Source organism: Styela clava, chromosome 10 (genome assembly GCF_964204865.1).
Source record: "Styela clava chromosome 10, kaStyClav1.hap1.2, whole genome shotgun sequence".
In the NCBI taxonomy this organism is placed as follows: domain Eukaryota; kingdom Metazoa; phylum Chordata; class Ascidiacea; order Stolidobranchia; family Styelidae; genus Styela; species Styela clava.
Window position 1 is genome coordinate 8,017,415 of NC_135259.1, and position 13,975 is coordinate 8,031,389.

At 30.9% G+C, this 13,975-nt stretch overlaps 1 protein-coding gene and 1 long non-coding RNA gene across 2 annotated transcripts in view; one reads left to right on the forward strand and one right to left on the reverse strand.

Moving 5' to 3' along the window:
• Positions 1–13,975, reverse strand: part of LOC144428122 (uncharacterized) — a 149,710-nt gene that overhangs the window by 92,033 nt on the left and 43,702 nt on the right. The gene's annotated exons all lie outside the window — the stretch shown is intronic.
• On the forward strand, positions 11,454–12,868 carry LOC120338308 (uncharacterized). The gene is made up of 3 exons (XM_039406290.2): positions 11,454–11,590; positions 11,670–11,749; positions 11,997–12,868. The coding sequence occupies exons 1-3, from the start codon at positions 11,573–11,575 to the stop codon at positions 12,310–12,312; spliced, it is 414 nt and encodes a 137-aa protein (XP_039262224.2). The 5' UTR covers positions 11,454–11,572; the 3' UTR covers positions 12,313–12,868.

Consider the following 13,975-nt stretch of genomic DNA (forward strand, 5'->3'; position numbering starts at 1 on the left):
ATTTTAACAATACGCAAGATACAGTAAACATATCAACATTTGATTGCCTTTCGTTAAAGAAAAAGCCCATAACCCTACATAGTGACTCCAAACATTTTAAACCAAAAATTTCAGTTTGCTTTGAATCCGGAATGTGTAAACTAATTCAATTCTTGAGCGATTGAAAAAAAAAACGCCGTTCCCCATGAACTAAATGTGTGAACGTTCATTTTTTTCAGTTTCCTGCAATGAAATTTACAAAAAAGCACCGTGGGTGCGAACGTTGTAATACTTAGTATTGTAACATGTAACGAACAAAGACATAGAATGCATGTCCACTTTTATTAGCGTATGGTTAATATCACATTGTAGTCTACTTACAACTAAAGATCAAAATCCTGTTTCAGAAACTATAAAATTTCAAAAGAAGCTCATTCAGAATTGATTGATTATTGTCCCAGCACAACTCAGAATGGCATAACCGATAATAAGCCATTTTTATTTGGAATTGACGTTGAGGCTTAGATTTTTAAATATATAAATCTTATAATTTTAGTATTCTTACAAATTTTACTGTCATTTACAAATTGTTTTCTTGGGATTGATTCCTGGAAGTTTTATAATGATAAACGTTTGACATTACAGTTGGTTACATATCAACACGTCCGCCTTTGTCTTGAATGCTACAGAATATTTCTGGAACAGTTCAGAAACCAGATAATGTACCGTAATTCAATTTCTATTACGATCTTATTTCCACTATTGGACTATAAGGATGTTAGAATGTAAGTATTTGGATGCTAATTGAAATCCACTTGTGACGTATAATTTATTTGATGAATAGATATTAAAAACTCTATAATTTTTGATTTGACAAATCAAAGTAAAAATGGATCAAAATGCTATATTTGCTCGGTGTAACTGTTGCACTGTGAAAGTGTATGCTGAGCCATAATCTGTGCCAAATTTAAAACCGAACGTACAAACTATTTTAACTTCCAATCATGTGTAAAATTCATTTGTAACCAGAATATTTCCGCTATTACGAGACCGAAATTCACAGTTCTCATATATAGAGTTCCTATACATATTACATTCACATTGCACGTCATACATATTGTGTGCAAAAATTGATTTATGTATTTTGCTGTTTGAAGTATTTATAGTCAAGATCGAAATCATAAAATGTCTATAAGGAGACACCCCCTAAAACAACTGACGTTTTCTTACGCTGAATTTTTGTATCTTAACCCATTTCTTTGTAATAAATTTTTTGCTAAATTTAAATATTGCTGTTGCTTGTAAAAAACTTTTCTGAGTAAACTTCAGGCTAACCCATTTTCAACGAACCTTTTCGTCACCTACGTTGTTTGCGTCTCCTTGACTCCATTATCTATGTGCGATAAAACGAACACTCGAAAAATATATTTACATTTAAACTATTTGCCCGCGTCATTGTAGAGTTGTTAGATTTGCATTTCCCCACATGATATTGTATGCATGTAAATGCGTGCATGCTTCAAATTTATTAAGATTACATCCATGGTTTCATTGGTTGTAAACTAAAATATCACAATATCTACAGACACAACAAAGCGAACGTGGTACAAATTTAACCATACGCGAATAAAAGTGGACATTTAGTCTATGTCTCTATTCATTTTATGCAGTATGCACTGTATGAGTAAGCTTTTCCACAACGTTCCGATCCACACCGCTTTTTTTAATTTTTTTTTTGCACGAAACAGAAAAATAGACGGGTGTTTTTTTTAGCCCAGGGGAGACTTAAGTGGGTATTTTATCCAATCGAAAAAAAATTGGACTCAATTATGACATGGATTATGCAAAGTTTTAGATACCATTTCTGGGTTTTCTTTGCGAATCACATCGTTGCGTAAACATATTACGAAGTTTCGCTGCTCTTTATTCGTTGGTAATCACAAGTACAAGTAATAGTTATCAATTTCGTTGATTATGTAAATATCAACGACGCAATGGAAAAATTGTACGTGGCATCGGCCAAAAACGTGCTTGCGACAGAGTCAAAATGGCGCCAGGCCATCACATCGCCTATCGTTGTTTGTGTCTCCTCGATTCGGGTATGCAAGCGACAAGAGAAAATAAACACTCACAAAATATGTTTCAATATTCTGAGGTTAAAACAAATGAACGGTCTCTTTATAGCCGATTTAATAAATTTACACGACATTAGGCTTACATTATATATGCCGTAATAAATGTATGAATGTTTCAAATTTACAACAAAAAAGTAAACTAAAAAATACCAATGCTTACAGACACATTTGATGTTACCTCAACTCTTAACCTTAGAAAATTTCTTCTCATACTTTACCATTGCAAAATTAGCCAATCTATCAAAAGTTCTGATAGCTAATTTGGACCTGATCTATCGCAGCTTTTGATGACTAAGCTTTGATTTCTGTAAGCTAATCGAAAATTCTCGTAAGACAAATTGACTATTCGCTTTTGTGATATATACGTTATAACTTGGTTGTAATTATATTATTACAAAAACAATATTAGTTTAATGAATAAAACGAATTCATATTATCAATATTGAATATAAAAAGTATATGGGTAATATTTACATGTTTTGAAGTGTTATTGATCCCCAAAAAATATTGAAAAAAAACATTTATATTTCTAGAGTAGAAAACTTGTCTAATTTGTTAATTCTGAGCTACGATGTAAAGTGTGAGTGGGTATATATCCATAAAGAGTTAGGTTCGCAAATATTCACTGCCATATGCTATGTAGACATTTTTGTATGATTTTTCGAAAAAATTTTACAATTCTAATAAATGTGCCATTGATTGGGTTTCTACGAGTCAGAACAGTTATCATTCTTCTATACTTTTTGTACTAGTATTTAAGTAATACAAGGATACTGTAGCAAGAATGTAAATAACTATCCTAATTGATTCGAGAGTCTTGCTGCACACTAACACAAATATACTTCTGTAACGTACTTTTGACCAAGGTCAGACTCTCTCAGACAAACATTATTCAACTACAATGAAAACGGGAATTGCATGCACGTTTACACAATGGGTGTCATAGCAACATAATAATATCATAATAACTCCTATTGTTATGTTGCTATGACACCCATTGTGTAAATGTGTATGCAATTTATCTTCTTATTGAAGTTGAATAATGTTTGTCTGTCGCATGTCTGTAACATGCGTTCATGCATTTTATTTTCTTGTTCTAGTTGAATAATGATTGTGTGAGAAAGTCTCACCTTGGTCAGACGAAACATTACAGAAATATATTTGTGCTAGTATGCAGCAAGACTCCCGAATTACTTAGGTTGAATAAATGTGTTTCAAAACAAATCACACAATTTTCGCATTCTAATTGTTCCAACAATATTTTTGCTTTTGATCAAAAATTAAAACATTATCCAAAACATTTCTATCTCAATAATGCACTCTTTACTTTGTCGAAACCGATTTGGAGACTTTCATCCTTTTGTCTGTCCTTCGATAGATATTTAGTTCGAAAATTCTTTTTATGTTAGTCAAAACGAACACAAGAAAATAATGCAGAAGTACATTATATATTAAATATCATAATATCTTGACGTTAGTTTATATCATACTTGAATGCATAGTTGAAGTTTGGTTATCTCAAAAAAAGGGGGACATCCACATCCGTCTGGACTCTTTTGGACATAATCATAACTAACTATAATTATAACCTAACTATAGAATGTCTCGTTTGCATTGTTTGTTAAAGTATAATAACTCCCACGTAAATAATGAAAAAACAAACAAATTCAACGTAAGTTATTTGAATGCATACCATTCAATATTTGTTAACTAAACATCAGGAAATCTTGAAACAGCTTACTACTGTCTTTTCTTTTACTCCTAGTTAAGTTTCATGTGCCGTTAATAATATAATGTTCTAAAAATGGTTGAATAAACTTTCCTAAATGGCTATATAAGAGCAGTGATACCAATGCAATTTTATAAAATTTGATTGCGAAAGCCTTTGCAGCTGACTGGTTAGACTTCAGATAATTTATTGCATTTGTATTTGAAGATTTGGAAATCAATGATGATGTCAATTAAATCGGTATTCAAAATTCATTTATCTATAAAATTGTATTCATTTTTCCTCGATGTTTCCAAATGTTGAAATTTTTCGAACATGTACCATTGAAGAAAAAGAAAGGTTGGAATATTAACTAGTTTTGCATAAAATAATCTGTCTTGATTTGAGCAAATTTTTCAAAAAAAGTAATTGGTACAGAACGATTTGAAAAGTTATGTTGCACAAAATTGATCATTTATCATCATTTTTCGTTCAAAATCAAGAAGGGAGAAAGTATTACACTTAATAAAATACAATAAATTTTGTTTCTCAAACGTTATAACAATAGAAGTTTTCATGCAGGTATTATTAAACTATTATATTTTCATTTGAAGATTCATTTTCGCCAAACGGTCACCATCTTGTTTATGCTGTTCGGAAGTTTGAATGTAAATGGAGAAGGATTCAGATTTGAGTGAGTACTTTATATGATAAATAATATTCCAACAAAATTGATGTTTAAGATGCTTTTAAATACTACACCACGTACTCATGGAAGTAAGGAAATTTAATATCTAGTGAACGAGGCGACACGTAACTCAATTACGTAGCATCCAACAAAATTATTTTTCCTTAATTGAATTCACAGTTCACAAGAGGCACGAGACCTCAACTGCAAAGCGGTTATTGGGACCAAGATGCCAGTGCATTTGGACAACTTTGAACCATATCACTCGGTTAAAGTTTAATTGCAGCAACGCAGAACTTCGCTCATCCTTTACCTTCACACCATTTGTTTGTTTACCTATATGTAGAGATCCAATCACACACGAAGTAATTTTGAAAGAAGAGGGCAATCGTGCTTATTATATTGAAGAAATAACGACGGTAAAAAAAATTTCAAAACAACATTCGTATGCCTATCACACTTGGGTGTCGATGCGTCTTACGCAACAGTGTACATTAATGAGGTGAACGAAACTTGGACGGGTTTTTCAATTCCAGATAATTTTTGAAAACCATTTTTAAATCAGCTTAATATCGTTTGAATAAAACCTGTAAACCGTTTTAACATACTCTTGCTAATATATGTATATATCATTGTGCCATTTTCGTTTTGTCAAATGCATATATGACATGAAAATATGACTTCAATATATTGTTAGTCGGTAAATTGTTCACAATCTGCCTTTGACATTACTTTCGTTTATCAAAGTTCACTTTTTCTAAATAAAATATTTCTGCAAGAACAATTATTTTTTATGACGTGTTTTTACATCTTCACTCCGAAATATTTTGCGAGGAAGAGTACAAGAAAAATAGATTAGATTAGCAAATTATTAGAGTTTAAAGAAGTGGCTCCTCAGAATTTGGAATTGAAGAAAATGAATTCTGTTCATTCCGACATCTTTTTGAACGTTATTTAAATGTATGTGAATATTATCCTATTCTCAATTTAAGAAAAAATGTTTTTCCAGGAAACTATACCAAAAGATTATAGATAAATGGCTATCGCTTCCTTGTACACGCATTATTCCATTTTTTTTATATAAGCAAATAAGGTTCAACACAATTCTACGTGTTTTTTTGTTGTAAAATACATCATCTTATTGACAAATTATCTCGCCAATTTAAAGATTTTACTGGATTTATTTGGTTCAGGTTAAGAAGAACTTTCATATAGGTTTTGATAAGTGTTTAAGTCGTTTGCTTTGTTGCGGTTACGCGGTTTGTTGCCGTTTTATATTTCATTACCAGTAGTTCAAACAAACATTTATTTGATTATTGGTTAATCAAATTTATCACATTTTAATGTATGCACTGGTTAAATTGGCGGTACGTACAATTTATTGTATCGGCAAACACTCTGTGTAACACAATTTTTGTTTTTGGGTTCTAATCATTATCATTTTCCAATTGGATACACCCCAAAATGCAATAAAAATGTCCATATTAGGTTTTAATTTTGTTTTTGAGAAATTGAAGGTGTTTCGCCAAAAATCGTTATTTTTGTGAAGAACTGTAATATGAAAGTTCTTGAAACTTTCATTAACAACATAGTCACACACATTCCAAATTACTTTTTGATAACCAAAAATACTTAAAATTAGTCAAAAAATTATATTTTTTAAAATTTTCAACTATAGTCCAAGTAATTTTTACGTTTATTTATTGTACATTCATTGGTAATGAACAATCACAATCCGATTATGCCTCGACAGCGTGTGAAAAGGCCAATTTTTGAATGTGACATTGACATCATATTTTACTGGGACTAGTTGCAAGGCCCCACTAGATGTCGCTTTCACCAGGTGTGCATGATGTGATTATTGGACACGTTTAGTGGACATAGCGATCGTTTTGTTGTTATGTTGTTCTTGTTCTTGTTGTTCTTTGAAAGTTTTTGGACACCTAGTGGAAATATTAAAAAACCGCTTTTCTCTTTGATCACTGGACCAATTGCTTTGAAATTTTTAGTGGTTGAAGATGAAATTTTTTCCAGGAGGCTATTACTTTTATTTAATTCAAATATTTCTGTTAGCTTTGTGAGATTTGTTTTTGTTTGCTATGACGTCACCGAACGTTCTGCGGATATCGGACGCCATTTTGTGTCCTAATGTACTGCTTCGCTTGGTGTGAATATATTTGTAGACTGTGATCTGACGGTACGGTAACCGAACTGTACTGCGAACAGACGTGTGCATATATTTGGGCGTAGCTCTCTTGATTTAAGTTCATATTAAAAGCTAAAAGAAAATCTAGGTAAAAAGCTGCATGGGAACAAGCTTTTTTTGTTACATATTGTAATTTAGTTTAAAACAGCGAAATTACATAGGGAATTTTAGTGATTTGAAGCAAGCAGACATTTAATACAATGCCATGTAATGAAGGGAATTCCAATTCTAATAAATACCCCATGAAGTGTGCAATAAGTTTTGTATCAAATCTTAACCTCTGCAGAGTGAAACAGTGCTGTGGGTATTCGATTTATCGCGTTTAGCCAATGTAGATGATGTTCAAATATATAGGCATAACTGTCGCGGATTGGAACCGGTAAGGAATATATGTTTTAGCTTATCCTCAACGTTTCCGATAAGATCGAGGAACAATCATGATGAAGACAAACAAGTGTGACTGAATAAAATGTACCCATATTTCTAATGAGCTGTTAATATTTAATCAGAAGACTCGGGATTCAGAATTTATTATTTAATAAAACATTCATTTATTTATTTATTGAAAAATTTACTACAAAAAAAAAATTGAAGTTTGTCAAAATAAGTTTGGTTGCAAACTTGGAAGCAAGTTCGTAATATCATAAACAAAAACTCATAACTTGCCATCTTGCATTGAAGTTTCTGGTTAAAAAAGCATAATATATATACCAATAGAATTTGCGATGTTTTGAGACTTCTCAAGAAGCTATTTGTTACCAGATTGCATCTAAAATTGATTCGTCTTTAAAAAAAAATTAATGCATTTTCTGTACAAAATTCCCCCATTTTATTCCCTTTTGATTTTAAGTGAATGTAATTATCCATATATATTAAAATTAGCAAAAGTCGTACCTATTCCTTATGCCTTATGTTCAATGGCCTAAATCTTGGCTAAAGCTTTCGCCACTGTAAACCATGACATTTTGCTTTGGCAATATGTCTCATCATGGAATCCGAGGTTTACTTCTCAAGTTATTGCATCCATGCCTAAGTGAAAGACAATAACATTGAATGCATTGATTGTATGACTTCTCTTGAAAATATAACATATGGCGTTCTACAGGGAAACACTCTTGGACCTCTCCTATTTTTAATCTATATCAATGACCAACAGAAACCAGGCGCAGGCGATATTGGGCTTATTGATTCTGCTACACGCTCTGAAAAACAGCGGATTTAAATCAATAAAAACAATTGAGATGGTCAACCTTTAGGTGAAAATTATTAAATTATCTTTGAACCATGCAAAAACTAAATTCATGGTTTTCGGTTCAAGGCAAACTTATTCGTAGTTTCAAAAACCGATAAGACCTAGTCTGAATTTTAAATTTTTCAATAAAAGCCATCCTCTTAACAATAAGACTTAGTGGATGGTGTTATTTTTTGAAAGAAAAATTGTAATAAGACCCTGTCTTATTTTTGGGGAAACACGGCATAAGACGGGGGCGGGAAAGGCTTTTGGATCAACGGACTACAATTTTGCACATCTAGACTGACGGGCTATGTAATGTGCCGTAATAGGTTACATTTTATGAATATGAAGTGTTACAAAAGCATGAACGTGGAAAACAATAAACGTCGTGCCAAAACTAAATTTAATCGCATTCTCAACAAATTTCTTGAGCTATTTTAGCCGAAACACCAAAATTTGGCTGTGGTAACATCAGACGGGCCGACTGATTTACCCAATGGACCGGATTTGACCAGCGGTAGTTTGCCCCTGTCAGGTATAAGACAATAAAAAAGAAATAAAAAAGAACAAAATGTAATAAAGAAGGTTATCCAGGAAAATTTTTGGAATAAATTTAAATATTTATACTTTTTTATAGTCTTAGTCGCTTACTATACTTAGTTAAGTCGACTTTGTTTTCTACTTGTATTTTTAAAAACGGCATCAACAAAAATCGACTGCAGTTCGGAAACGGGCTCTGATGATGTAGCTTACTGCTCGTCCACCAACTTATATTTACGATTACGGTGCTTAATATCTGTTTTCTGCACTTAATGCTAGTCCCTTGTTGTACAGTCCCACCATAAAGGTTAAACAATAATACATATGCGTATGAAGCCCAGACAGTCAGACAATCAAGCAACGACGTTTTACGGGATAATGAACGTACCGATACTGACAGTCCGGCAATATGCCTTAAAGAACTGATTCTAAAATCAGTTTCCACCACTTTATTTTGTTTCTCTGCTGTTTAATATTTAGATGGGCGACGGAATAATAATAAGGAAATTTATGATTCAATTTTGAAACCCATTTTAGATTAATTCAAATGATAAAAAAAATGGAGCTAGCTTATTTCCCTACAGTGTACTTTTATAAATATGTAATTATTTACTATTCAAATTATAGTCGAGCGTGAATAAATTTTTTTTGTATTCGTTCCAAGTTTTTGATTTTTAAATGTTGACTTGTAAAACAAAGGACACAGAATTTCAATTTGCATTTTTGTATTATTTATATGTTTAGATGTTTAATTTAGTTTTAGAAGTTTTTTAACAAAAACCGGAAGGAACCTTTGTCTACTTTAATGTATTAGAAGATCAAATATACGTGATCTGATGAAATAATATTCATTCATTGATAAGTCGTACGTATGCTTTATTGGGTTTCTAAACCATAGGGGTGTTTTAGTTTGCTTGCATAAGAATCGAGGCGGAACATAGTAAACACGTTCGATTCGCCACCGATGGAGCGATGTTACGTGTACGTTCAAAATAACCGTTTGGGGTTTTCCACTTCTAAACTTGTAAAATGGTTCGTTCTTTTCTGTTGATATGTTAATCAATATAACAAATTATACTAAAAAAGTTTCAGGCGCATAGTTGTTGTAAACATTGAATGCCCACTTAGTTTACCAACTCTTTAACCTTGATCGGCGGTAAAGTCTATAATACTGGTCAATCTTTGAGTATTATTTATAACACTACTAGAATAAGCATGTTACGGACCCTAATTGGAGTGATCGTGGTATATGACAAAAATTTAACCTTGATTATCCAGCGACATTTTGGCGTAAAGATATAATAGTTTTCTTTAGTATAATACTAAATTTAACAATAATCAATTTCTTGGAATAAATTTTATTCTTTTTATACTTTGTTGTAATGCAGTTTTGCTGTCATTTTAAAGCTATCGTCCATGTGAAAAAATGACATTTGTTACAATATATCCGTTTTTATTAATATTAAACCAAAAGTGTGAGAATGTAATATATTGATAACAACATTCTAAAATAATTTAAGAAAGAAAAATTAAAAAACAAACTGAAATTGAACAAAACAAAATTTTAATTTGGAACAAATTTCTATAAGACGTGTCTGTATTATTGAAAATTATGATTTACATTTTATCTTTATTTCTATATTATTTATATCTTCTTGCTTTAATAAAAAATTTCAAATTTTTAATATTAACCTTGTAGTTTTTTTTTTTGAAATTTGAATTAAATGACTTGAATTAAATTTTAAATTTGTTATTTCATTTGTTCCTTTTTAACTGTGTACATTCATGTTTTATTCCGACATGTTACAGTCTATCATTCATTTTTTAAAACCTATTTTTGAAGCAAAGGGTTTACTAGCTTTATTCTATGAAAAATATGAATTGCGAAATTTATTTTACACAATTTGAGGAAAAAAACAAAAATCTGTTTATTAGAATTCGAATGTATTATTTCTAATTCTGCGCGACAGACATCTAGAAGTCACCTTGTACAAATTACAAATTTCGCCAATGTCACAGAAACTTTTCCCACTGCGTGGAAACTATTTTCCTATAATAACATAATTGTTATGTACTATTTGAAATTTCCATCACCTAAAAAGCAACGAAACTTTGTAATATCTATATATTACAATATGATTAGCAAGTAAAATTCAGATTCAATTTCAGATACTCCTTACAATAAATTGTGTTTCTAAACATTGGTATTTTAGTTTGCAAGAGCATTGAAGCCAAACTTTGTAAACACCTCCGACTCGTCACCGATGAAAATACGTTATACGTACCTCAATAATACCCTCTTGGGTTTTTCCCTGATATAAACTTTTTAGGTCATGGAAATGTCATGATTTCTTCCCTTTCAAAAAAACTTCAAAACAAAGATTATTAAATATACAATTTTTTGAAATTAAGAGACATTGGGTATTATATCAATAATGTTAAATAATGAAAAATTTGTGCCTTCTGATGTTTCTTGAATGTGTTTTGTGAATGCGCAGTGTTACAACAATAAATTGAATTTTGTTTCATTAATAAAGACGTGAAATTATAATTAAAAATAAAATATTATAATATATTTCCTTGGGTACTATTTTAAATGTATTCTTTCCAGGCTTGTGCGTAAAATCAAGTTAGGAAACTTCCCTAAAGCGGTTTATAATACTGTTCTGACGTGTCAGTTGCCGACGCAACGCTATAGTTCTCGTTTGTGTTATCATGATGTTGTCAAATTCATTTGTTCAATTTAAGTAAATTAAATACCCTCACGTATACAGGGAGAAAGTGAAGAAGTTACAATATAATTACTAAATATTGGGGGATTGTGAGATTTGTATTTTCCTAAACAGAAACTAGAGAACCTTTCAAACTATTGAAAAATTTTTGTATAATCATTTTTTCAAATATTGTCATAACGTGTTAGTAAGATCAGATTCTAAATATAGTCAACTGAATTATATCCAATCAGTATATAAAAGCGATGGATTCACTGGAAATTTCAAATACTCAAGTTTAAAAATCTGTTCAACTTTTAAAGTATCGTATATTTAGGTATACTGCAATCCAAAGATTTAAAAACCAAAAGATGTTGTCTCTCAAATCGGTATATTTTTTTTTATATTTGTGTTTTAATTTGTCTTGTTTGGCTTTAGTTTTGAAACAATCAATTTATGTTTTTTTAGATTCATGAATATCAACTCGTCATCGTCGTCTTACTCCTGATCCAAAGTTTCGTTGCAAAAGGAGTCGGATTCAGATTTCAGTAAGTCCTAGAGAATACGAAAATAAGAATACAGAATCGCAAAAGATAGTTGATGTTACGTTGCATAATCCAATACTAGTAAATCAGTACAAAATGAGAAATAAGCACATTTAAATAAAATGTAAGCGCTTCCTCCTGTAGTGACTTTGATAGACATCTAACAGTCAAATATTATTTTTGTTAATGATCTAATTAATATCCTGAACAAATACAAATTAATATTCATATATATCTATTTTATTGGCAGCTCACAGGAAGCGCGAGACCACAACTGCAAAGCGGTTATCGGAAGTGAGATGTCAGTGGATTTAAACGGGTTCGAACCACATCATTCGGTTAAAGTTAATTGCACCATCCCAGAACTGCGCTCATCCTTTACTTTTGTAACAGTCATTTGTTTACCGATATGTAGAGATCCAATCACAAACGAAGTATTTTTAAAAGAAGAAGGCAATCGTGCTTATTATATTGAAGAAATAACGACGGTAAAAAAATTTCAAAACAACATTCGAATGCCTATCACACTTGGATGCCGATGCGTTTTGAAGAGCACTGTTTTCTAATGGAGACAAAATTTGGATATGAAATATGACTTACTTCTATTGTTGACAGAATTAGTCGAATTTTTTGTGACATTCAGTATGCTCCGAATTTTTGAGGTCTGTTTCTAAACAATATTTATTAAATTTCTTATTGTATTTTCGTAACCAAATCCAACTTCAATTATTCCGCTTATATTAATCAATGCGTATTTATTTAGGAAATGATATATAAGTTTATATCATTAATTTCAAATATTGTCAAAATTGTGTTCTTTTAAACACCTATTTTTCAATTTTAGTTTTAAATAAATTATTTGCATGTGTGATATTGTACGTTGTTGTAAGTTTCGTTGAGAAAATAACAATGTATTTGATTATAATGTTTTTATAAATCATCTTTGACATATTTTTTGTATAAAATACCTTGTCATACCTCTTACAGTGTTTGCCTTGTGTCAAGTGTGTTGAGAGTATAGCGTTAATTGATTTGGTATCGCAGTATTTTACTCAAGATGATATTTTTTATTCGTTTGAATATAGGAAAATTCATAGGAAACATATATATGGTCTGGGTATGTTAAAATCTATTTCACAACGTAGCCTGCCCTTCTATTCATTTGTTATTCAATCAGAAATAATACAATTCGAAATTCAATATAAATTGATTGAAACTCAATGTTCACCGGTATGATTTTCTAAAATATTCAAGTATATACTATGCAAATTGAAATCGACTGAGTTAGATTTGTATAAAATTGGAAACAGTTAAATAACAACGGGCACGTAATCCCAACCGGTGTTGTTTCATTATGTGAAAGTCTAGATATTTAGATTAGTTTTAAAAACTTTCAAACCGAAAGCCAGAGGAGCTCTGTCTATATACACGTATAATTGAAAACTTTAATATAAATGATCTGATAAAATAGCAAGCATATTGACGCACACACATTAATCTATTGTATTTCACTGTTGACATGGAAAGTTTTTTCATCCCCTAAGCTGTTTTGGCTTTGTTAATAAAATTACAAGTAAAACCCGTCATTTTCTTCTAATAAAACGCAACGAAATTTCATAATAGCTATATATAACAATATGACTAGAAAAGAAGAATTCAGTAAATAATAAGCACGTACGCTTTATTGTGTCTCTAAACATTGAAGTATTTTAGTTTACATAAGCACAAAACCGAACTTGGCAAACACGTTTGATTATTCACCTATGAACATACTTTATGCACATGTTTAAAATATCGGTTTGGGGTATTTTTTTTTCAAACTTGCTAAATTAATGATTCCCAAACTTTTCCTCTCAAAGTGCACTTAAAAAACAAATATTATTTGGTGCACTTCGAACATTTGAGTGTCAACATTTTCGAAATTTAAATGTAAAACATGTTTAATTCGAATGTTAATAAATTACTACACTATAACTTCTTTATTTTAGCACTTTAATTTCAAAAATGATACACGCCATAGGTTTACTGGACTTTCATTCGGGGAATTTTTTCACGCATGAATGAATATCCTTGGAGTGACAAAGAGTATCAAATCCTAACCCTATGAAGAGATAAACTTAGGCCGTTCAAAATGGAGGTTCGAAATTTGAGAATCGCAAACCTGGTTTAAATTCTCCACTACAGTCCCAAGGAATACAGTTTAATCAAGTGAATTAGAATATGGAACTT

What these genes read in the sequence shown, in the direction of transcription:
- LOC120338308 (XM_039406290.2), top strand. An exon ending in GGAGTCGGATTCAGATTTCA is followed by an intron (nt 11,750 to 11,996) that starts GTAAGTCCTAGA and finishes TTTTATTGGCAG; the next exon opens with CTCACAGGAAGCGCGAGACC.